This window comes from Notolepis coatsorum (genome assembly GCF_963971535.1).
Source record: "Notolepis coatsorum genome assembly, chromosome: 11".
In the NCBI taxonomy this organism is placed as follows: Eukaryota; Metazoa; Chordata; class Actinopteri; order Aulopiformes; family Paralepididae; genus Notolepis; species Notolepis coatsorum.
This window is the reverse complement of record NC_140175.1, coordinates 112475069-112502759: the sequence shown is the minus strand read 5'-3', so window position 1 is coordinate 112502759 and position 27691 is coordinate 112475069. Positions and strand designations below refer to the sequence as shown.

The 27691-nt window shown below is 39.9% G+C and overlaps 1 protein-coding gene across 1 annotated transcript in view; it reads right to left on the bottom strand.

Moving 5' to 3' along the window:
- The window catches only part of LOC311236958 (uncharacterized protein), a 90742-nt gene that overhangs the window by 24021 nt on the left and 39030 nt on the right, over window positions 1-27691 (bottom strand). The window contains exons 2-4 of the mRNA XM_084324765.1: window positions 17294-17456; window positions 7377-7487; window positions 3653-3766 (exon numbers count right to left, since the gene is read on the bottom strand). Coding sequence (XP_084180891.1) covers window positions 3653-3766; window positions 7377-7487; window positions 17294-17441 — 373 coding nt within the window. The 5' untranslated portion in view covers window positions 17442-17456. The remainder of the gene's footprint in view (window positions 1-3652; window positions 3767-7376; window positions 7488-17293; window positions 17457-27691) is intronic.

The window sequence follows — 27691 nt, the reverse complement described above, 5'->3', positions numbered from 1 at the left end:
TCGACGATTTTTCATAATCGAATCGTTGCAGCCCTACCATCAACCTCCAATAACTCATGCATTACCCCCTCTCGCCTCATGCACTTGGCTCTCCCGATGGCTTTTTTGCCAAGACAAACAATAATGATCCTCCTCTACCATGTCAGCATGACCAACCTCTCTATATACTGATGATCCTCCTCTACCATGTCAGCATGACCAACCTCTATATACTGATGATCCTCCTCTACCATGTCAGCATGACCAACCTCTATATACTGATGATCCTCCTCTACCATGTCAGCATGACCAACCTCTATATACTGATGATCCTCCTCTACCATGTCAGCATGACCAACCTCTATATACTGATGATCCTCCTCTACCATGTCAGCATGACCAACCTTTATATACTGATGATCATCCTCTACCATGTCAGCATGACCAACCTCTATATATACTGATGATCCTACTCTACCATGTCAGCATGACCAACCTCTCCATATACTGATGACCAACCTCTATATACTGATGATCCTCCTCTACCATGTCAGCATGACCAACCTCTATATACTGATGATCCTCCTCTACCATGTCAGCATGACCAACCTCTCCATATACTGGTGATCCTCCAACCAGCATGACCAACCTATCCATATTAGGGATGCCCCGATCGATCGGCCAGCGATCGGTATTGGCCGATATTCAGTATAATTATGAGATCGGTGAATTTCGATAATGCTTTATTTTCGCCGATCGTGAAAACCGATCGATGACACGGAAAAAATTATCCAATTCTCAGCGGAGTTCTCACTCGCTCTTCTCTCACAGCCACACAGAGCTCTGCTGCTGAGCGTCTTGCCCGTCCTCCCCCTCCCCCTCCCAGACCCGTGTCATGTCAACAAACCCTTCTGCAAGAGTCGAGTGCATGAGCACCGCAGAGCTCCTCTTTCAACATAACCAGCATTAAACAAAATGGCCCAGTCATCTATTCACTTTTGTTTAATACACGAGGCGTTGTCTAATGTTATCTAGCTACTGATAGCTCCTGATATCAACGTGACAGTTTGGCATTCGTTTTCGCAAGTGCTGGGTAGCGTTGGCTAATTAGCTATCGCTCGTGAGCTAACAGCTACCGAGCTAACATTACTGTTTAAACAAAACTACACAGTCAACTATTCACTTTAGTTTAATACATGATGCATTGTCTAACTGGCTAGCTACGGATAGCTCCTGATATCAACAAATGCGCATTTAAGTTTAAGAATGATAGGGATGCGCCAGCATGAGACCTCCGTTAGCATAGGTAACTAACGTTAGCTCACGTTTGATCACAACAAAACGATCCAGTAAACTAAATAGTTCACTTTATTTTAATACATGATGCATTGTCTAACGTCATCTAGCCGGCTAGCAGTAGCTACAGATAGCTCCTGATATCAATGTCTTATAACATAATTGAGATTATTCGTTTTTGCAGCTGAACATTGGCTAATTAGCTATCATGCTTCATAACACGTTTCAGACCCTGTTGAACTATCGCTCTGACTCAATAGTATCCATCTGCAGAACGTCAGCCCCAGCACTCTCAGGCCCCACGCTGAATGTGATTTGACCAAAGCAGATTATACACACAGACAGTGGAGCTGTTTGCAGATAGCGAGCATTTTGACTTGTTGCGTGGTGGCGATGTCTCGCAGACAATACAACTACAAGTCTAATTATATAATATATATATCTTATAAAAAATTTATATAAAATTATTATTATTATTATTTTTTGTAATCAAAAACTATCGGTATCGGATCGGTATCGGCCGATATGGCTCAAGACGATCGGTGATCGGTATCGGTGGCAAAAAACGTGATCGGGGCATCCCTAATCCATATACTGATGATCCTCCTCTACCAGCATGACCAACCTCTCCATATACTGATGATCCTCCTCTACCATGTCAGCATGACCAACCTCTATATACTGATGATCCTCCTCTACCAGCATGACCAACCTCTATATACTGATGATCCACCTCTACCATGTCAGCATGACCAACCTCTATATACTGGTGATCCTCCTCTACCATGTCAGCATGACAAACCTCTATATACTGATGATCCTCCTCTACCATGTCAGCATGACCAACCTCTATATACTGATGATCCTCATCTACCATGTCAGCATGACCAACCTCTCCAGATACCTGGACCACGGCACTGGCACCTTGACCACGGCACTGGCACTGCAAGCTAATACATGTGTCCGAACTGGCTGAGTCTCTGGACTTATTCTGCTGGGATACTATGACTTTTCTGGGGATGACTGTGCCAGCGCTTTCAAAGGAAAGAGACAGGTGAATCCATTGAATAATCTGCAGAATTATTAGATACTAGATTCCAGAAGGCTTTTAGTCAGCTTGGCGCATTGTTGCTGGTAACAGATGAGCTCCAACAGGAGATGGAGTCCTTCACATGCATTATGGATAGTCATGGTTGGATGAAGTCAGTTGATGCTGTGTGAGCCAAGATGCTGCAGAAAAAGTATGGGTGCTGATAAAGTCCTGGATGCAAACTCCAAAGTAGACATTGAACGCCTGCCTCCCCCCAAGGGCTGTCTCATCCCACATGTACAGCGAGCCAACTTCAGAGTTGCCTGCTACAAAAGAGCAGAACAGCCAATATTCAAGAGGCCCAAAGCCTATGATCAAAGTATGGACTGGGAAAACAATGGATGAGGAGGTGTTAGAACCTGTCTGGACGGTTGGACCCATCCTCCGTCCTTCTCTTGTTGAGGTACTGGCCCAGAAAGTGGAGTCAGAAGAGCAAGAAGCTCTTGATAAGGAGGCAGATTACGCAAAAAATAACATGGATGAGGAGGATGGAGAGTACAAGTGTGATGAGGCGGAGGAAGAGATGGAGATCGAAGAGATAGACTTTGACAATTGTTTTAGTGATGATGATGATTAGTAGTTTAGGGCACAAAATACAAATAGAAAAAAACACTTGAACGTTGTGACAAAGAAGATATCCAGTCCATGATATCCAGTGCATATGAAAACATATAGTTTGTATACAATAAATAAATCACTGATCAAAATCGCATAGGATATGTGTTAATTTGTCTCTATAGAATTGTTTATGCAAAACTATAATATTTCGGGCATAACAGCATGGAGACAATCTTTATTACAATATTATTTCCAATATTAACCTAAATCGATCTCATCCAATGCACTACATTTTTAGTAAAAAGGGAAAATAGAGATGTGATATACATTTTTTTAGTGGTTTTTACTTTTTCTGTCCTGAAATTTAATCAAGATGTGTTTGAATCTTAAAAATAACAATTGTACTGAATTCCTTGGGTCAAACTTGTTTGGGAAAATGTTTTAATTTGTCTCTATATGTTGTTAACTTCAAAAGTTATACTGTTTTCTTTTTCAGGTTTTCGTTCAGGATAGGTGTAATAAAAGGTTAAAAATAAACCCCATGGGACATTATTTCAACCTGTTAAAATCTTAAAATAGACATTTCAAGGATTAAGAAAAAACAGGTGGCGAAAAGAAATCCAGACTATGCAGGTGGACCTATGTTTCCAACTAGACTAAGACAACTGTGCTGCAACAGAGGAAAGACAACAAGAGAAAAGAAAGACAATAAAAAGAAAAGTAACATACTGGTCTCCTGATGGTCTGTGGGCTCCTCCTTCAGCCCAGTGGACATATCCATGGTTGGGTCTAGTGTGTCCTGAGCCTCTTCTCTCTTAATCATCAGTAGGTCGCTGGGTGGATCTGGAGCAGAGGGAGACAGCAACTAAGTACTTACAGTAGCATGGAAAAGTATTTGGCCACTTTCTGATGTCCTCTGTAATTACATCCTCCTTCCTATTGACCCAATTTGTCTAGTGTGTTCATTAGACAGGTGAAATTCTCTTTCAGTGCCTTTGTGCCCATTTTCTTAGGCAGTTAGCCTCGCTGGTATACATGCCATTAGCGTTAGGCACGCTTATAGGCCTCTTTGCTTTTGGAAAGAGTGACACATTTTTTTTTAATATATTGTGCATTCGACTAAGAGGTTGGCAGTCAACTATGGCTCCTTTCGATTGGTAGTCGACTATTCGACTAGTTGTGGTCAGCCCTAGTAATTTGTAATCAGATTTGTTATTTGACTTGCCACAAATCTCACCCCACTTATTGTCTAGTGAATAATTCCGTATTTACAGGTGAAGACTGACCTGAGGAACAGGGAGACCATCTGGCCGCTTGTATGCGTCTCAGCATCAATGGGCCCCTACCAGTGAAGTCTCCTACCAAAGAGTACGTGCTGTTGTAGTGTTATGATTTGTGTATGTTAGACAGTTAGTATCTTCTATGTATCTATGTCTATGTTTTCTATTTATATTATCTATTAAATCATCTATATCTATGTTCAATACAAATAGTGTACATTTTCTTAAGTGTTGAGGCATGTCATTAATCTTTACCCTGATTACAACTACACTGCACATTTTTTATCAAGTGAAAATATCTTGTATTTGGTACAATAAGTCCAATATTGAGTAGAATTATCTTGAATTATCTTATCCCACTGGCAGATAATTTAGCTTTTTTTCTGATTTTGGTCGATGTAATCTTGTTTTAAGAAAACAAGATTAACATTTTCTTAAAGGGGACATGCATTGCTATTCCTTGCACTATTTGGGCAACTTTACACAATTCCTGTGAGTCTATGGAACACATCTGTACGTTTTTTTTCAAAATAATCATTGTTTTATATTTCTAACCAAGTACTCAAAAGCATCATTTTTCTACCTGAGGATTTTAGGCTGTTATTGGATGGGCTCCGCCCATAAGCGCTTTGAGTGACAGTCACCCACACAGTCTGCGACTGGCAGACAGAGAGAGAAATAGAGAGATTGAGGGGGATACTAATTAATTTCGCCGCGGGCGGCATAATCCCACGGGACAATGCATTGGTAACTTGTTTCAAATGACAATATATACCTCTGAATATTATTGCACGGATCGGAATACGGGCGTGCACGTGGGAGCATACGCAAAGATATTTTGACAGTGATATGCGAGTGCTCCTGACTGCGAGGGAGAGGGAGAGAGAGATAGAGGGACACACGGAGCATTTACACACAACCTCCCGACCGCACGCGCGGGGCAGGAGCTTCTCTCACACACGCATGAGAAAGAAGCTCCTGCCCCGCACGCACGGTCGGGAGGTTGTGTCTAAATGCTCCGTGTGTGAGAGAAGACCCAACCCCGCAGCACACACATTTTTACACACTCCTGCGTGCGGTCCCTCTCTCCATCTCTCTCTCCCTCGTTCTCTGCCGTCTGTCGGACTCTGCACCCTGTTTGAGGAAGTAATTACGCTCGCTCTGTTGAGCGAATTGTGGGCGGTGACTACAACCACAGAGCCAATCAGATCAGTGACTTATTCACGTCAGCAAAACAGTCAAATCAGAACGGCTTAGTTGAGTGAGGGAAGATCTTGTGAACTCGAGACTAGACTGATGAGTCAATATGATAATTAGAGACACAGACCACATTGATATAATCCCCCATTGCTAGGAAACAATGCTAAACGGCCTAGGCTAAACGGAAAAGGCCATTTATAATTAGGGCTGTCAGTTTATAGCGTTAAGATTAATTAATTACACAGCAAATTATCGCATTATGAAAATGTACTCAAAATGTATTACAAAAAAAAGATTTTTTTTAATCTCATTCATTCCATTAAAACGTAGAATAAACATTTACAGACTTTTTTTTTTTTTTAAATGGTCCATTTGCATGTTCTTGGTATCTGAATCTATGGATCTCAGGGAATGTATTCCCAGTGTCAGAAATACTGTGTCTGTTACTAGGCGTGAGTAGATTGTAATGAACCAAATGAGTATCAATAAAAAAAAATGTTTACTGTGAATAACACCATGCTAAAATTTACCAGACCTGAAAAATCTAAGCAAATGAATAAAGGGAAGATGATTAAACAGAAGGTTTTGTAGATACAGTACTGAATTCTGCCATCCGGACACATGCAATTTGAAATATGATTATAAAATATCAGGCCTAAAATGGTTATGCGATTAAAATGAAATTAATTAGATTAATTAATTACAAATCCTGTAATTAATTAGATACATTTTTTAATCACCTGACAGCACTATTTATAATGCATGGGACCTTTAAAACAAGATTAAATTGGAACTTTTTGTTATGTGCTCACGCTGCCGCGGTGGGTTTTATTTTTAGCGGTCGGCTTACTCCTTCCATAGTTTCACATATTTGTAACCCATTTAACGGCTAACGTTAAGCTAACGTTAGCTAATCGTCGGACATAACGTTAGCTCCCTAGGCTACAGTGCAAGCCGTCAGGACAGAAGAGTAAACACGTCGGTAAACAAGCCACAAATTAGTTATGTAAGACCAAAACACACCGCAGAGCGGGTCTTCTCCAAAGCGGGTGACACAGTGATTGTGGAGCGAAAAAAAACTGCTAGAATACTCAATCAGCAATGATCAGAGTAGTTAATTGCTGCTAGATTGTTTGTTTGTTTAATCAGTTGTAAAATACTTTCATTTATTTGTTATTTAAATATATAGATGAGTATTTGACAATTTTTTTATCAGCAGAAGAGTTAATTGCTGCTAGAGTGGTTTGTTTACCCTTGTTTTATACTTGTTATTTTGAAAAATACAATACCTTTATTTAATTATTTTGTATTTAAATATATATATATTTTTTTTTATATATATTTTTAGTTCATTTGTAAAACATATTTTTTTAAATAAACATAACATTTATTTAAAGATGCGTGTGTGACTGTATATATATATATGTTGTTCTAAATTAATAATAACTATTTGTATAGCACCCTTCATACAGGGGATTGCAGTTCAAAGTGCTTTACATCAGTAAGATGTAAATAATAATAAAGTAATAATACATTATTTATTTATTAAATATTAAGTTTGGATTTTTTTTGACAACCGAGGTGTTAAGTTAACTTCTACTGCAGCCTTTACGGTAATCTGTGAAGAGGTGAATGGGCGCTGTTGTTGTGCGTCACTTATTATGGACTGTACGGAGGCTGTGGCCACTACGCTGTGGAGAGCGTGAAATAAACTTGAATGCAAAGAAAACAGTCGTCTTATTTGCAACCTGGATTTTTTGGACAACTGGAGGTATGTAGATTAAATTTTTAGAGACTAAAGAACCAAAAAAAGGTACCGTTGGGTACCGGTATCGATTCACAGGTACCGGTATCGGTTCAAATGTGAAAGGTACAGAATGAGAGACAAAGCTATGGAGACAAAGACATACAAATATGATAGAGCAGAGGAAGGAGAAGACAGAATCAAGATAAGAGAAAGAAAGGTAACATACTGATATCCTGGTGGTCTGTGGGCTCCTCCTTCATCTCAAAGGAAGTATCCTTGGGTGGGTCTAGCGTGTCCTGAGCCTCTTCTTTCTTAATCATCAGTTGGAGCAGGGTGTCTACAGGTATTAGTAAATTCAAGATTAAGACCTTTTAATGCCACGGTTTAATTACATTTAAGTTTTTTTATATAAAGAAAATAAAACTTGCGGTCATAAGCAGTAGCCTATCGGTTAAATGTTTTAAACTGATGATTCGTTGCATCTCTCTCTCTCTCTCTCTCTCTCTCTCTCTCTCTCTCTCTCTCTCTCTCTCTCTCTCTCTCTCTCTCTCTCTCTCTCTCTCTCTCTCTCTCTCTCTCTCTCTCTCTCTCTCTCTCTCTCTCTCTCTCTCTCTCTCTCTCTCTCTCTCTCTCTCTCTCTCTCTCTCTCTCTCTCTCTCTCTCTCTCTCTCTCTCTCTCTCTCTCTCTCTCTCTCTCTCTCTCTCTCTCTCTCTCTCTCTCTCTCTCTCTCTCTCTCTCTCTCTCTCTCTCTCTCTCTCTCTCTCTCTCTCTCTCTCTCTCTCTCTCTCTCTCTCTCTCTCTCTCTCTCTCTCTGAAGTTGAATAAAATATTGTATTATTTTCAATCTGACATTACAAAAAAACAGAAAATCCATCAAAAGCAGTGTTGTTGCTAATCATACATATGCTAGCCTGTTTTTTAACAATAATTTGTGATGCCATCACAAACACTGGCATTTAAAGGGTACAAATAAAGAAATGCCTGCACCAGAATGCAGGAAATGAAGTCTTTTGTAACAAATTTTTATAAATAAATCAGGGTGAAGTAATGTAAAAAGACATGAAATTACTTTATTGACTTTGTCATGACACAGAATATATGTTGTGTATAGATAGAATACAGTGTTTCTCCTATAAATAGAAAACATAGACATACAGTAGATACATACAAACGGTCTAACACACAGAAATCATAACACTACAACAGCACGTGCACGTTACACCTGCGGTTACATGAGGGGAAAACGGGAATGTTGCATTTTCGAATGATTTCGTTTACATGTCCAAGTCAAATGGCAACGGAGGAATTTAAATGTCGCAAACCGTTTTCTCTCTCTCCTCTCTCTTTCCATCTGGATGGGGAGCGGGGGCATAGTCCGGTAGAGGGAGAGAGAGAGGAAGAACAGGAGACAGAGCGGGGGGAAGACATTCGGCAAAGGACGCCTGGTCCGGGAATCGAACCTGGGTCGGCCGCTTCGCGACGCAGCTCGTTACATGGGTCGCCACTTAGGTGCCCAACACAGAGTTTATTAACAAACTATTGATTACATGCATATTATACCGTGCGTGTGTGTGCATGCGTGTGCATACTAAGGGACAAACATCTGTGCAATAGCACCACCAAAATCACACATTGGTCCATGCCTATACTAGACAAAGTGATGAACTGCACTACTTGTGGTTGTTTGTTTTGAGAGATTTTAGATACGTTTTATACTCGTGCTACAAGATTTTGGCCTGTGCTACAAAATTATCAACCTCTGTAGCACCAGTGCTATGTGGAAAAAAAGTTATCGTACAGCCCTGGCCCATTTTTGTACACTGTAGTGCACATTAGGTTTAGCTTGATTCCTCTAATACAGTGGTCACCAACCCGTGGATCTTGATCGACTGGTCGATCTTTGAGACTATCCCTGTAGATCTTTCCATGAAAATTTAAAAAAAAATAAAAAAAAAAAAAAAAAATTAGATCTTACCCTGAGAGTCCACATTACAGTTCTACTTTTGTTTTGATGTGAAAAGTGATGCTGCACTTAGCACTGACTGAGAAAGTACACATACAGTTCTACTTTTGTTTTGATGTGAAAATGATGCTGCACTTAGCACTGACTGCACTTAGCACTGACTGAGAAAGTACACATTACAGTTCTACTTTATAAAATGCTAATTGTAAATATGTTTGTCAATGTTAATAATATGAGAAAGTCCACATTACAGTTCTACTTTTGTTCTGATGTGAAAACTGATGCTGCACTTAGCACTGACTGCACTTAGCACTGACTGAGAAAGTACACATTACAGTTCTACTTTATAAAATGCTAATTGTAAATATGTTTGTCAATGTTAATAATATGAGAAAGTCCACATTACAGTTCTACTTTTGTTTTGATGTGAAAAGTGATGCTGCACTTAGCACTGACTGCACTTAGCACTGACTGCACTTAGCACTGACTGAGAAAGTAAACATTACAGTTCTACTTTTGTTTTGATGTGAAAAGTGATGCTGCACTTAGCACTGACTGAGAAAGAAACATTACAGTTCTACTTTATAAAATGCTAATTGTAAATATGTTTGTCAATGTTAATAATATGAGAGTCCACATTACAGTTCTACTTTTGTTCTGATGTGAAAACTGATGCTGCACTTAGCACTGACTGCACTTAGCACTGACTGAGAAAGTACACATTACAGTTCTACTTTATAAAATGCTAATTGTAAATATGTTTGTCAATGTTAATAATATGAGAAAGTCCACATTACAGTTCTACTTTTGTTTTGATGTGAAAAGTGATGCTGCATAAGATGACTGCACTTAGCACTGACTGAGAAAGTACATAATAGTTCTACTTTGACGTTTTAATGTTGGACCAAAGCATTGCATGTAATTAGAATACAGGCAAATAAAAGTCATTTAGTTTAAAGTACAATCTTGGCTGTCTTTTTCTCTCAACGCTTCAATAGGTAGATCTTGCCTTCACCAAAAAAAAAAATGATCTTGGGCTTAAAAAGGTTGGTGACCACTGCTCTAATACTATACATGTCACTCTATTGAGTCCCGACGTTCCTTACAAAGGACAACCGTAGCTTTCCAATGATATATCATGTGTGAGTGAGTGCCTTTTTTGTCTTTTAAAAATGGCTGTCAACCCAAAAGGCACATTGCACGGAAAAAATAAAGATAAGCATGATATTCATATTTAAAATTATATTTTGATTGTTTTTAGTAAGTAAACACCTAAGGAGCATTTTAACACTTTGATCGCCATGGTTCAAATTCATAATTTACCATCCCTAGCCAGCTCTATTTGTCTATGGAGAAGTTCCCCTTCTTTGCAGGGCTATAACTTTTTAAATTCTATTGCTAAATTGCCATTATTATGGCCCATTCGTGTAGCAACGATATACTTTTTCATTCACATATTCATACTAAAATATGGTCTAAAGTATAAGTATGTTTTTATCGTTTTCTGCAGCTTTCTCCAGGACTTGATTTATAGCTCCAAATGCATTATATTGATGATCAAATACAGTTTGGTAGCGATCGTTGCCAGATGAAAAATTTCAACTGGAGGTACTTCTAGAAGTTACTACGTATCATCCGATATTGACCGGATGGGCGAGGGGGCGTTTATAATTCCGTGGGCAACGTTATAGCATTCATCTAGTGTGGGTCATATGATCATCAGATCAGTTAGTATAGAATACATTAGAAAATAACGCTGGATCTTACCATATCTTCCTCGCGCTGTTGGATGATCAGCGTGGAGTAGACAGTTTTCGATTATGGGATGTTGATCCTGATGAACCATTTCCAGGTTGTATAATACTATATACGTCCAAATAACGTTGTTTATTGAGTTAGGGCGAGCGATTGCCGATCGGCCACCAGATGGCGCTCTCGAACCGACAGTTGAGTGGAGCTCACCAGTACATCTCATGTCTCCGGAGGAGAAATATGATTTCGATCACAGATTTTTGAATTATTGATATCAAAGACGAGTTACGGCGTCTTCGGCAGAATGAGCATGGCGAGGAATGACGTCTAAACACGTCATCTGCGATTAAAGTGTGTTAAGAGAGTTGTCAGAGTTAAACATTTATTTTCAGAGGAAAAACATGAATTGATTAACACATTGTGCGCCATAAACGGCGTAAGTCGTTATTGCCCGCCATGCGTTGAATGCCAACAACGGCGTAAACCGTTTTTGGGATCAATATTTAATTTTTTCACCATGGCATTCATAATTGATCCAGCCTCCCTCCGGACTGCAGTGGCACCCTGTCTGAGATTGCAACGCCTCAATACCGCCGCCTGGTGGATGGTCGGGCAAGTTACACTCACGCTAAACCAGAAGTGGCGATCGGTGCATCGAGGAAATTCCTCCGGCAGTAATATCTTGTTACGAGGGTCCAGACAAACACTCGAGTGCATTTGGATCGCTTTGGAAACGCAATAATCGATATGATTTCAGCGTTTATTGCGCCATACAAACCGGAAATGGATCTAGGAGATCGACGTCAAATAATTGGGATCTTTTTCCTCCAGTCTCATCGGCGAACGGTAAGAGGACACTAACGTTATTTTCAGCCCGATTGTCCATTCCTTTGTTTGCAATCAGTCTGATCAATATATCAACCCATACTAAATAAAGCTGTTACTGACGATCAAGGAATTATAAAAGACCCCCCCTTTCCTTCACGCATGATGAAGCATAATGTATACCGATCATATAAATCTGCATTTTTTAATATAGCGTGTATAGGAAAGAAACGGCAATCGATAATCTATCATATGCGTCAGGGCCTATAACTAGCGTTTTTGGAATTACAGCAGAAAAGTCTAAAAACATACATATATGTTAGACGCCACGGTATTAACAATGTATGAATGAAAAAATATAACGTTCCCACATCGGGAACGATAGATAATCGATGTTGAATGGGCCATAGTAATGCAGATATAGCTATTAGGGGTGTAACGGTACGTGTATTCATCCCGCGAATTTACGGTACGGCCATCACGGTGCGGTACGCGCACCATACGACGAATACGCCTCAGCGCAAACACACCAGTCGCACATGCGAGAACAGCGCGCGGCACACTGTCACAGTCGGGATACAGACTGTGATGAGCGAGAGAGAGAGAGGGACACGGAGCACCCCACACACACGGCGCGCGTGGGGAAACACACACGCAGTCGGGAGCGCACGGCGCATCCCTCCCTCTCCGACTTCAGTTCAGAGCGGGCGAAAGTGCACAAGAAAGGCACATTTACATTGGAACAGCTGCAGGGTCGTTTTCTTGTTCGCTCAATAACGTTAACCAAATAAAACCAATGGAAAGACACACACACGTGTCGCCGACACACACACACACACACACGCACGCCAACAAACACATCAACATTCTCCCCACAATCAAATAAAAAAAATGAAACATACTTTTCCGGACAGATCATCTGAGCTCCACTGTGTTTAAATCCAAATAATCCTCTGCCATTGTTGTAAGTAACATGTCATCTGTTCTCTAGTATTCAGTCTCGTCGTAAAGTTAATTCTCTCTGGAAGTGAAACTGAATCTTAAGGATGCGCAAGGATAAGTTGTTAAAGGGGCAGTAGGCAAGTGGATGCCTGAACACAGAATGACACCAGTATCACTGACTACCACGGCAAACCTATAGAAAATTATTCTATTTAATAATAATAATTATTATTATCAGTAGTTTTCTGCATAAAGAAATGTGCTATAAAGAAAGGCGGTACGCCCAAAAAGTATTTTAAAGGGGAACTATTTTACTATTTCTTTCACTATTTGGGCACTTTTACACAATTCCTGTGAGTCTATGGAACACCTCTGTAATTTTTTTTTTTTAAATTCATTGTTTTGTATTTCTAATCAACTACTCAAAAACAGCATTTTTCTACCTCAAGATCTTAAGCCGTTTTGAGCCTGGGAGACCACGGTGGTGCTGCAAGGGGCCAACCGTGCACATTATTATGCAGCTGAGACATCTCTGACATCACAGATCAGCACATTTTCAGATGACTCAGTTCAGTGAGGGTGAATATTGTGAGAGGATAATTGGAAGAATGCGCCAATGAGAATTAGAGACATAGATCATATTAATATAAGTCCACATAGCTATGAAACAATGCTAAACACTGAAAAAGGCCATTTATAAGATAGTTCCCCTTTAAGACCAAACAACCTTATTGGAATAATGAATTAAATGGGCTATGGCTTAATTTAAGGGCAGCCGAAAAATCTTTTCTAAAATGCAAGGAACAGAGTGTGAGAAGAGACTTAGGTCGCTTTCACATAATAGTTTTGGTGGACTCGGTGCGGTTCTGGTGGTGAAGTTGCAACATTGTTGCATTCTTCATTTGGTTCGCCTGCGTTCACACTAAAATCTGTGAGGCGCACCCTATGCACCGAACTATCTGAACAATGTCACACGGTCGAAAAGGGCGCTCGTCTATTGGACACAATGGAGAGTGGAAATCCCTCCCTTTCAGGAAGTGAAATGCGCGTCAACACAAACTGCGTGAGCGTTATAGTAGCAGAGACGTGGCATTGATCCATCGTTCGATTATAATTCCCATTACCGCCATCCTCTCGCTAAACAACTTGTACACCTCGTTGTTTTTGTGAGTGCCCACATTCCCCACAAGCAGCTGTTTTATTTGGTCTTCAGCCCCCCAAGTCTGTCCACGAAGACATGTTTACACAGTGTGCTTGTTTTGCAGTGAATGCGCGCCGCGGTAATATTAATAATAATAACAGCTGTGTTTTTTTTCTTCCTTGTTCTACCCCAAGATGCACAGTAGATAGATAGATAGATAGATGCAGTGTGCTTGTTTTGCAGTGAATGCACGCCATGGTAATATTAATAATAATAACAGCTGTGTTTTTTTTCTTCCTTGTTCTACCCCAAGATGCACAGTAGATAGATAGATGCAGTGTGCTTGTTTTGCAGTGAATGCGCGCCGCGGTAATAATATACCCAAGATGGTTTATCAGGTGACTTCCTACGTTTGGTTCGATGAAGCCGAACCGAGACCTACGTTTTCAGGCGGACCAGAGTTCGCCTGCTTGGTCCGCGGACCGAGTTCGACACACAAACCCGAAAAACCGGACTATCGAATTCTGGTCCCAAAGTCCGGACCAAACAGCCCCTGTGTGAAAGCGACCTTACTGAATGAATTTAAAGCTTGTCAAACCAAATTGGATAAAAAACTCAGATTTTTCAAACGACGTTTCAAGAGAGGACAAGCTCTCCATATAGAACAACTACAGGTCAGTAATCCCCAGCAATTCTGGAAAGAAAGAAATAAACTAGGCCCCAAAAAGAACCAGACAGTCCCAATGGAGATTGTATTGGACAACGGTGAATCATGTTTTGAAACTGAGCAGATTCTGAAAAAGTGGGAGACCGATTATAGTAGCCTGTATGCTTGTAGTAGTCACCCTTTATTTGATGATGGTTTCCTGATAGAAATATGTAAGTTAAAATGTGAGGCCGAACTTGGGATGAGCAATAGCCCTACAGGTTGTGAATTATTAAATAGTGACATTACGTTAGGGCTGGGCGATATGGCCAAAAACGTTATCGCGATAAAATTATTAAATTATTTTCATATAACTCGATATCGATAATTATCGTCGATATAATGTCTGTCAAGTTTAATTAACTTCTTATGCCCGGCGGCGATGGACGGGCTATTAATAGCATAGATATATATAATAGACTTGTTTTGCTGCTGCGAATGTCTCGAGTCGAGTTGATGTCGTCATCAGTCCGCGCACGTTAGCAGTTAGCTGACAAGCGGAGTATCTCATGACAATGTACTAAATGACCCTAAAATACTCTCTTCCGCCCCAATATATTGAAACGACGTCCACTGTATACCCCACACTACTATAAACGTGGCCTCAGAATTCACGCCACACACATACTCGGCACGTAAATATATAATATAGCGCCGTGCAAGCTAGTTATCCTAGCCAGCCTGTTGTTTCTAAGCGGTGTATTCCATAACAATGTACTAAGATACGACACTAAAATACTCTCTTCCGCCACAATACATTGCAACGACGTCCACTGTATACCCCACACTACTATAAACGTGGCCTCAGAATTCACGCCACACACATACTCGGCACATAAATATATAATATAGCGCCGTGCAAGCTAGTTATCCTAGCAAGCCTTGTTGTTGTCGAGTCCTACCTCTGGGTCTCCTTCCGGGTCTCCTTCGCTCTCGGCCATCTCCTTCACCGATTGGTTGTTAGTGCGTGTGCTCATATCCAAGCTTGGAAAATCGTATATCGAAACTTTGCGACCACGTTTCATGTTTATTTCGAGGAAATAATTTATCGCGATAGTTATCGTTATCGTTTTATCGCCCAGCCCTACGTTAGACGAGGTACAGAGTGTAGTGGACAGAGCGAAACTGAAGAAAGCTATGGGTATTGAGGAGTTGTCTAACGAGGTCCTTAAAACTCCCTATCTGCTGAATGTATTACACTGTTTATATCAAACTTGTTTTAACACAGGCACCATCCCCTCGATATGGAACAAGTCCATTATTAAGCCCATCCCCAAATCTGCAAAAGCTGACCCTAGAGTCCCACTAAATTACAGAGGTATTAGTTTGATCAGTACAGTTTATAAATTATACTCAAGTGTTCTTAATAATAGATTAAATAAATACTTAGAATATAATGAAATGTTGGTGGATGAGCAGAATGGGTTTAGGGCTAAGAGAGCTTGTATTGATCATGTTTTTGTTTTATCATCGGTGGTGAAAGCCAGATTGGATGAGGGCAAGAATACATTTGTTTGTTTTGTTGACTTTAAAAAAGACTTTGACTGGATTAATAGAGAGCTTTTGGACTATAAATTAATCTGTTCTGGTATTGATGGTCTATTTTATAAGGCTATCAAAAGCCTGTATAAGGCCCCATCTGCCTGTCTGCAGCTGAATGATGTTAGGACCGGCTGGTTCCCCACCCCATTCGGTGTAAAACAGGGAGATGTGCTTTCTCCTACTTTATTCGCCCTTTATGTTAATGACCTGGCGCAAGAAATCAAGCAAGCCAATCTTGGTATTCCAATAGATAATATAATCCTAAGTATTTTATTGTACTGATGATATTGTTCTGTTTGCAGAAAATGAAGCAAATTTACAAAACATGTTGAATATTATGAGTTCTTGGTGCATGAAATGGAGACTTGCGATTAACAGTGAAAAAACACAGATTATGCACTTCAGGAAAAAAACATGAACAGCAGAGTAGCCATAAGTTTCAATTTGGACCAACGCCCCTGATTTACACACACTTATAAATATCTTGGTTTCACCTTTAATGAGTACATGAGCTTCATAGAAGGAAGGAAAATAATGTCTGAGTCAGCAGGAAGGGCGCTAGGGGGTGTGTTGAGTAAAATGAAAGTGTGCACTGACCTTGGGTTTTCAACATTTACACAATTATTTGATTCAATGGTGGGTTCTGTTTTATTTCATGCTGCTGGAGTATGGGGTTTTGATGATGCACCTGAATGTAATGCTATCCATAACCGGGCCATAAGATACTTTTTAGGAGTCCATAAATACACACCAAAAGGGGCTATAGAAGGGGACATGGGGTGGGACTCTTGCTTGGTCAAGCAAAAAGGTGAAATGGTGAGGTTATGGAACCGCCTGGTCCAGCTGCCAAATGGCAGGGTGACAATTTTTTTTTTTTTTTTTTCTTTTTTTTTTTTAAATCTTTTTCCCCCTCCTTTTTCTCCCATCCCAATGTTAGTCGTTATGCCAATTCCCAATCCCCTTCCTGGTCGCTGCGCACTTACCCCCCACAGTCGATCTGGGAGAGTGGAGGCTATCACGTGCTTCCTCCGACACACGTCTAGCCAATCAACCGCTTCTTTTCACCTGGCAGCGCGGATTCTTATTGTTTTACTATCAATGAAGTCCGGTTGTGCACTACAGTGCACATTTAGTAAAATATGAATAGAGTAAAGTAAAATATATATATATATTGTGTTCTGTGTTCTTTAGCACCCAAACACTTAAATTATCCCCAAAAAATACAAGTGATTTAGACTTAATAATGTTTTCCCATCCCACGTCATTCTCACCTTCCTCTTTTTCACTTTCTGCCTCATCTTCCTCTTCTTCACCTCTTTCATCTTCTGAGTTTTCACCCCCGCCCTCCCTTCTCTTCTTCTGCTGCAAGTCCACTATGTGAGCTCCAGTCTTCATCGCTCTCATCGTCTGCTTCCTCATCCTCCTCCAACGACTCTGAACAGTAAAAAGATATACAATCAATGTATCAAGGAAGAACACTGCAACAAGCCAGCAAAATACTATATCTGTGTTGAGGAAAATACTATATCTATGTTGAGGAAAATACTATATCTATGTTGGGGAAAATACTATATCTATGTTGGAGAAAATACTATATCTATGTTGGAGAAAATACTATATCTATGTTGGGGTAAATAGTGGGGAAAATACTATATCTATGTTGAGGAAAATACTATATCTATGTTGAGGGAAATACTATATCTGTGTTGGGGAAAATACTATTATCTATGTTGGGGAAAATACTATATCTATGTTGGGGAAAATAGTGGGGAAAATACTATATCTGTGTTGAGGAAAATACGATATCTATGTTGAGGAAAATACTATATCTATGTTGGGGAAAATAGTGGGGGAAATAATATATCTATGTTGGGGAAAATACTATATCTATGTTGGGGAAAATACTATATCTATGTTGGAGAAAATACTATATCTATGTTGAGGAAAATACTATATCTATGAATGAATGAATGAATGAATGAATGAAAACTTTATTTAACAGATTGCAGAATGGGTACAATACAGTACGGCTCAATACATACAATTGTTAAGGGGATGCAGACCTGAGAAAGACGTTTGTCTTGTTTCCATCAGGGTCCCCCATTTTCAATTCATATAGACATATATGACATACATGACATACAGATAGTCAGTACTGCTACATCTATACATTTATGACATACCAGATTTGCAAATACAGTACTGTTTGTGATACAGAAGGAGTCAAGAAAAGGGAGTATATACATTTGACGTAGAAACTGTACATTGGAGGAGGTTGGGTGGGGGGGGTTGGGTACATTGGGATATTGACAACCATACTGGGTAATTTACATTGGAGGTGGTTGGGGGGGGGGGGGGGGCCGGGGGGCACACTGTATAAACAAGTAACACTGTACATTGAGGGGGGGGGGGGAGACACTGTACAAACAAACACAATTGTACATTGAACTATTGACAAAACCATACTAGGTAAATGACTGTACATTGGAGGGGGTTGGGTTAGGATATTTACAGGGGCCAGTGTTGAGGAAAATACTATATCTATGTTGGGGAAAATACTATATCTATGTTGGGGGAAATACTATATCTATGTTGAGGAAAATACTATATCTATGTTGAGGAAAATACTATATCTATGTTGGGGAAAATACTATATCTATGTTGAGGAAAATACTATATCTATGTTGGGGGAAATACTATATCTATGTTGAGGAAAATACTATATCTATGTTGGGGGAAATACTATATCTATGTTGAGGAAAATACTATATCTATGTTGGGGAAAATACGATATCTATGTTGAGGAAAATACTATATCTATGTTGGGGGAAATACTATATAATCTATGTTGAGGAAAATACTATATCTATGTTGAGGAAAATACTATATCTATGTTGAGGGAAATAGTATACTATATCCATGTTGGAGAAAATACTATATCTATGTTGGAGAAAATACTATATCTATGTTGGGGAAAATAGTGGGGAAAATACTATATCCATGTTGAGGAAAATACTATATCTATGTTGAGGGAAATACTATATCTATGTTGAGGGAAATACCATATCTATGTTGAGGAAAATACTATATCTATGTTGGGGAAAATACTATATCTATGTTGGGGAAAATACTATATATTATCTATGTTGAGGAAAATACTATATCTATGTTGAGGAAAATACTATATCTATGTTGGGGAAAATACTATATCTATGTTGGAGAAAATACTATATCATCTATGTTGAGGGAAATAGTACTATATCCATGTTGGATAAAATACTATATGTTGGAGAAAGGGCGGCTACGTGGCGTAGTGGGCAAGGCGCTCGCCACGAATGCGGAGACGCTGGGCTCGCCTGTTCGAGCCCAGCGCTCCACATTGCTTTCAGTTTAGCTGGTCGTTCATACTAATACACATTGGCCGTATTAGGGGGTGGGAAACTGATGGGTGGGGATCGGGCGTTGTGGACAGCGACTCCTACAGGTCGGTTGGTGCGCCTGCGCAGTAGAATCAGGAAGTGTCGGGGGCAGCGTGAGCCTCCCACGCGTTACTCCTCGCCACTGAGAGATCGAGCTGCGCAGGTGAAAAGATGCGACTGCTGTTACCTCAAGTACCGGAGGGGACTTGTGCTATGTATGACTTAAGTCCACATTGCAGCCGGCTTGTGGGAGGCAAGAAACAGCGTTCGTGACAGGGGAGGGTTGAATTGGATGATACGAAATTGGGATGGGAGAAAATATAGAAAATGGGAGAAAAAGTGGATAAAAAAAATCTATGTTGGAGAAAATACTATATATATTAGGGATGCAAAATTTACAGATATCCCTACTATTAAGGCACAGCAAGGACTTGTTACAGACCCTAAAAAAATCAACGAGACATTCAAAAAGTTTTACTCCAACTTGTACAAATCAGAAATGGCCTTCGATCAAAACAAAATGGACATATATCTTAATCAAATTAACCTTCCTAAACTATCAGCGGATGACGCTAAACAGCTAGAAACACCCATCACACTAGATGAACTTAGGGAGGCCATAGCTGAAATGCAAAGTGGTAAGGCCCCTGGAAGGGACAGTATCCCACCAGAAATGTACCCCTCATGCTGGGATGTAATAGGACCCCTATTACTTAATATGATTTTATACTCAATTAAGGAGGGGAATTTCAATAACAATATTGTGACAATATTGCACTCATAACAGTCCTCCTTAAAAAAGACAAAGACCCCACTGATTGCGGTAGTTATAGACCCTTGAGCCTCCTCGGAACCGATATCAAGCTGTATTCCAAGGTATTAGCCATCAGACTTCAAAAGCATATGACGTCTTTGGTTCATCCTGATCAGACTGGCTTCATAAGAGGCCGCTTGATCACGGATAATATAAGACGGATATTACACGTGTTAGAGGCCAGCAAGGATGACACCCCACCTATAGCGATGTTGTCCCTGGATGCGATGAAAGCCTTTGATAGGTTGGAATGGTCTTATTTATGGGCAGTACTAGAAAGGATGGGATTAGGAAAAGGATTCATTGATATGATTAAAGTATTATACAAAGACCCATCGGCCATGATTACAACAGGCAGGGTTCGAAATTAACGGGGGCTCGGGGCAAAATGCCCTTGAAAATGGACAAAATGCCCCCGAATATCAGTTAAGGGGGGCAGAAAATGCCCCCGACAGTTTACTAATTATATATATAATTATATATATGATCTACAGTGCGAGCATTTCCCTTGTATTTGGCCCTAATAATATGTGTGTGTGCGCCACCCGGAAAAATCATTTACTCGAGACGAGTGACGATTACAAAACAGCTCCGCTGTTATAATAGTCCCACATTACACAAGGCGCATAAACGTCCAATCACAGTAGCGCCCGAAAACAAAGTCACGGTACCGGCTTAGGCAAGTTATACATTCAGAATCAGACAACGCAAAAAAATCAGCCAGCCATGAAGCCCATTCATTTTTATTTTGAGCAAAAGATAGACGAGGAGAAAGAGAGGAATCCGGCTGACATGGCTTTTGAAGTGATATTCGCACGTGTTTTTGCGGGTCCAGTCCCCACGGTATGTTGACAGAATTCGCAAAACACCTTATCGACTGAAGCATAAAAGTCATTAGGATACTGCTCTGCTCTGAATTTAGGGCTTAGTGGGGAATTTCTTCCGACGTTAACGTTAACGACGCACCGAAGCAGCTAGACCATTTCTCCGTGTTGTGTGTAACACGCAGCGGTCCCCGCCTCCTCCCTCCTTGCAACAAACGTTCCACCCAAAAACGGAATTTCTATTTCATAATGAATTAAATAATTGTATAAAGAATTTTCAATGTTCTGTCATCTAATAATATATTCCATTACCTTTCCTATCTGTATCAAAGTCAAAATGTTGGTATCATAACAACACTACAACATACAAAAGCAGCTTGACAACCGATATCCTTTGCGTTTGATTGATTGAAAACTTTATTAACAGATTGCAGAATGGGTACAATACAGTACAGCTCAATACACACAAGTTAAGGGGATGCAGACCAGAGAAAGACTTTCGTCTTGTTTACATCAGGGTCCCCCATTTTCAATTCATAGTGTGCACACGCACAGTATAATAATGCATGAGATAAATAGTTAATAAACTCTGTGTTACTTGAACAATTTTCACTGTGCTCCTAAATTTCTTTGTGTGCTCCTAAATTTTTATTTAGATTTTATTTATTAACATTTTATTTAGGAGCACATGTGCTCCTTGGGAAAAAGGTTAGCGTAGAGCCCTATATATGGAGACATTAACATTACATTATCAAACATAGGGACGAAGACTGTAAAAAAAAGTGTCAACAATGTTTTATAATCCTTATGTTAATTTTCATCATAAAAATTCAGTGCCCCCGAAATACAAAAAAAAGCCCCCGAAAAGCAATTAAGGGGGGCAAAAAAAGCCCTTGAAAAAAAATGTTAATTTCTAACCCTGACAACAGGTATAATCACCTCCGAAATCTTTCCGGTATCGCGCTCTTCCAGACAGGGTTGCCCTCTTAGTCCCGGACTATTCGCTTTATCACTAGAGCCTTTAGCACAATATATAAGACAATCCCAATCCATAGAACCAATCGAAATCAAGGGCACACAACATCATATTAGTTTATATGCGGACGACGTAATATTGTTCATGCAAAACCCGAACACTTCAATGCCTCAGCTTCTCAAGTTGATTGATGACTTTGGTAATCTATCGGGATTTAAGATAAATTGGCCAATGTCGGCCTTCCTTCCACTTGATGCCCCTGCAAAGAATATACTCCTTCCAGAAAAAATACCAATGGTTAAACACTTCAAATGTTTAGGAGTTGAAGTATTCCCTACTATAAGCCTTTTCCTACTACTATAAGGTGAAGTACAATTACATAAAATTCGAAGATAAGATCAAATACGATTTGACAGGTGGTCCAAACTTAAAAACTCAGTACAGGCACGGGTATCAATAGTTAAGATGGATGTTTTACCTAGAATCAACTTCATTAGCTCAATGTTACCGTTACCCCCTCCTGATGGTTACTGGAAAAAATTACACTCCACCGCATACAAATTTATTTGGAATAACAAACCTCCACGTATAAAAAGATCCACTGCACAGAGAAACAAAGCCGACTGAGGTATGGCATTTCCAGACTTTTACCACTATTTTAAAGCGTACTCTTTAAGACCACTGACAACCTGGTTTGATTCCCAAGCATCTGTATCCTGGAGAAACTTAGAAGAAAATATAGTAGCACCACATAGACTGCAGGACATAGTATACAGTACACCATATTATCAATTAAGCAATGCGAATTGAAATTTGGCCCCTTATTACTCATGTGATCCGGATATGGCGTGAAACACAAAAAAAATATTCTAACCAACATAAATGGCACGGTCATACTCCCCTATTTAATAACAATGCACTCCTGATTGGAAAACGACCTATAACATACCCTAAATGGGAAAAGCAGGGCATTCAACAAACGGGGTTTTTGTAGCTATCAAGACATACATAAAAAAAATTATCTCACCAGTTCCACATATTATTTTTACGCACAGTTATTGGTTTGTTTGAAGGCTCATGGAGTCCCATTAAGGATACCAATTGAGCACCACGGATATCACAAATTCTTCTATGAAAGAGAGACATCGAGAGGCTTCGTATCTGATTTTTATCATCACTTACTAACGTCCTCGTATGGAATCCTCCCCCTAGACTCAGTCTGGAGGAGGGATATACCAGACTTGGAAATAAATTTTGATTGGCAAGTAGTCTGGGCAAACGTTCGAATTGCGTCACGTAACCCGGACCATCAACAAATTAATCTTAATTATATTCATAGGACATACCGGACTCCTATAAGATTGAACAGAATGGGACTTAAACAAGACTCCAGATGTTCCTTATGTACAAATGGGGATGAGGGTACATTTATGCACATGTATTGGGATTGCCCACCAGTTAAGATATTCTGGAAAGAAGTGTCCCAGCAATTATCAAATTTCTTATTTCTGAACATACCTGTACAACCCTCTGTATTGCTGTTGAATGATGTTTTTCAGTTTGCAGCCCCTATACAGCTAAAGAGACTAGTTTTATCTGGTCTCACAGCGGCTAAAAAGCTGATAGCATCACAATGGTTTCAACCGGAAAAAATGTGCCGGAAGGTATGGGTTCTTACCGATGTGATTTATCTAGAAATATCTACAGCAAGAATTTTAGGTGTCAGTGAAACCAAAATTGCAATCTGGTTAGAAGTGGTGGAGAGAATAAAAGCTAGCATATGAATTGTAGTGCCTGGTTAGAAACTAATGATAATGGGGGGGGGGGGTGAGCGAGCGAGAGCATATGTATGTAGGGTATTAGATAGCAAGTATTAGGTATATATCTCGTATACTACATTTATTTAAATGGTGATATCATTGGATGTTTACTGTTAATGCTTGTGTCTAATTTGATGTTATGTTTAAAAAATAATTAAAAAATAAAATACAAAAAATATATATATTATTAGGGATGCACCGAATGGGAAATTCTTGGCCGAAACCGAATACCAAAAATAGAAAACAGTTGGCCGAAAACCGAATGCCGAAATATGATTAATATAAATATATATAATGTTATTTTTTTCTTTTTTAGCTATCTGATTATGTCAAAAGACATGATTATGGCAAAACTTAATTTAAATAATATTAATAATCACTATTATGGGTCCATAAAACATTTATTCAGCACTTTTGAATGCATACATACATTAATTCCAGACTGACTGCTGAAAGATTGTGCAATTTAAACATTTTCTCTTTGCATACAACAAAATGTGCCTTAAAGTCAAGTGCATTTTCTTTTCTCTGTAGGATAACTACAACAAAGTGCATTCAGAACAAAGCCAAGGTGCTTTAAAACTGCATAAAGACACACACACGAGAGGGAGAATAGCTTATAGCAGACTTAATGATGTTACTGTAGTGGCTACTGAGTCACAATTCACAGCGTTCTAGCCTACATGAAAGGACTGTTGTATTTACTACATCTCCCATGACTCTTAGCGGGGGATGACGTCGCTTAACACATTGAGTGCCACGCCCCTTTGACCATATATTGCCGTTTCGTGCCAGCACTGAAGTCAATGGGAGAACGGGGAAATTTGCGAACACTTAAACTATATCTTAAATTATGGCTATGGGTCTAATACACCCGTCGCTTATCAATTACTTGCTTGAAGTCAACATGTACAAAATGGATTGTTTTCATTGGTACATTTCCGTTTTATACCGTTTTGAATACGAGTATAGTGTTGAAGATTTCGAGTGATTCCAGAGAAATCCGCGATAATAGCTCTTTAGTGGAATACACAAAACACGTTGTCATTTTACGGCTGATTTATGAATCGTTTTCAAATAAACGCTAGATTATCGATAGTATTATGTGTACTTATGCACACTAGAGAAGCGGGCTGAAAAATCTATTATCCATGACCTGGTCAGCGCTAACGTCATATATACACACATACACACACAGACACGCTGCGATGGCTGAGAAAACAAAACATCTGATTAACCCAATACTGGTAAAATAGAGTCCTTACCTCACATCAGATGTTCTGCAAAAAGATGAATCCAATTCCTGCTCGCCATTCCAAATATTGATCGCGTTTATTGATCCAACGTTATAGTCCGAAACACAATCAATGCTGCTCTGAGGGTCCTCAGCAGGGCTTGACATTAACACCGGCCACATGCTGGTAGAATTCGGCTGTGGCCGGTAACTCCGTCATTCTACCGGCCACAGTGGCCGGTGACTTTTTTTCTATGGAAAAAAAACATTGTAGTCTACCAAAGGCATCAGCAATAATTAAGTCAATCCAAGTGATACTACATAATACTACAACTCCCACAACAATTCGGAAAAGTGCATTACCGGCCAGATCCTGGTAGTGGTGCTGTCTCGAGAATGGAGTATTCCTTGTTTTCAGACTGGATGTAAATATTTTTCATTCAGGCCTACTTTTTCTGTTAGCGTGAAGCTATGCCTTCATCAGATCGCATGGAATACCTTTTGCGACGCCGAATTCAGTATGCAGTAAAGGAATATAGCATCAGCCAATGGACATATCGATCTACCAGATGGCGATCAATAACTGGGAAATCCTTTTTGGGATCCAACCGGCCACAGGTAAGAACGATTTCACGTAGATTTCATGCTGATCAGGCCTTGTTAGCATAGCCAACCAGCCGATGAATGAATGAAAACTTTATTTAACAGATTGCAGAATGGGCACAATACAGTACGGCTCAATACACACAATTTGTTAAGGGGATGCAGACCAGAGAAAGACGTTTGTCTTGTTTACATCAGGGTCCCCCATTTTCAATTTATAGTGACATTTATGACATAAACATACATGACACATCAGTGTATGATGCTACAATAACGAATGCCGTTATTGGTAATCAATAATCAGAAACTACGTCCCCCGCCCCCCTCCCCCCCCCCCTTTCATGCATTCATGGTGGAACATGATACCGATCATATGCATTTTGATTTTAAACATATTCATCACGCTATAAAATGGGAACGTGCTGAGTGGCTAGTGACTTTGGAAAACCACTAGCCACAGTGGCTAGTGAGCCAAAAAGTTTATGTCAAACCCTGGTCCTCAGTCAATCTGGTAACACGCTACTGCTTGCCAGAGATGGGAAAACCCTGGACCGGACTTTTTTTCTGATGCACATGGCCACCCAATCCAATCCAATGATGTGCATTACCATCCGGGAGACGATAGGCGGCGGTATTTGCCCTTTTCAAGCTCAGACCCATTCACAACATAATGTCAGGCTGTATGGATGAAAAATGAATGGATATCGCTAATAAAATAAATAACGATTAAAAAACGAGAAAACTGTGACCTGCAACAGGGCAGTTTTAAAACCAGAGACAGTGGACAGACTTGTCTTTCTTGCCTGCAACTTAAAGTAATGGCTTTGCTTGTCCAAATGACAATACTGACTTTTTATTTTTCTCTTGTCATTTATTTTGTTTGCTTTCTAATTTAAAATACAGTTTGAAACCGTCTGTACACAGTAGGCTATGTGTGCTAGCAGAACTAGACTCCAGTCACGAGTCACAGTGCACATGTGCGGTGGTTTGTCCACCAAAAAAGCGCCAAAAGATCGAAAATAAACTAGCAGAGCCAGAACTGTTCAACTCCCCTGGAGCCACAGCCAGCAGAGAAGCCGGTTTACTTTCGCTTTTAAACCAGCTGCAGCCTGAGAACTGGAGTGTGAGGGGATGTAACACTAAAGATGGAGGCAACGACAAAGAATTGCTGCAAAATAAACATACATCTGTTGTTTATAAAAAAAAAAGAAAAAAATTTATACTTATAACAATTTCGATAATTATCGATATCGAGAAATATGATAACATTATCATATCGTTATCGCGATATGATTTTTTTCCATATCGCCCAGCCCTACATGACGTGGTGTGTTGTTATCTGAAAATAATGCTCAATGCTAGTGGTGGGAATCACCAGTTTCATCACTGTTACAAAGGATCAGATTAAACCGAATATATATATTTATTTATTGATATATATTGCATAGTATTTGTATATCGTTTGATATCCCCTGTATATTCCTTGTACATATACACGGAATATCCCTTTAGCACAGACCATAATATTTCATTCTCCTATTGGACAGCGGTCCACCGGCGCCAGGGACCGGCCTCCGGAGTCAGGTTCAAAGTCACCGTCAAGACGTGTCTGGACATGCCCGGCCTTGCCCAGGGATACGCGACAGAAATGAGATTGGCACTAGTTTGTTCACCGTGCGTATAAATACGGCGCAGGTGAATACAGAAGCCCCTTAGCCCCTTAGTGAGTTACCAATAAGTTGAAGCCTCACCCACGATACAACGTGCGGTGAAGTATGGCCTGTTTGGCCCCAGAATAGAGCATTGAGACCGCGTGCGAATTAGCAACTGAATTGTCAGAGTTTGGCGCTATACCGTCGAGTGCGACATATTTCTATTAAGTCATTAATAGTCTATTTGTGTATAGTGTATCGTGCGGTTAAAGTTCTACAGTGACCAGCATCTCCAACGCTTCCTAGTATTAGCTAGAGTTCTTATCC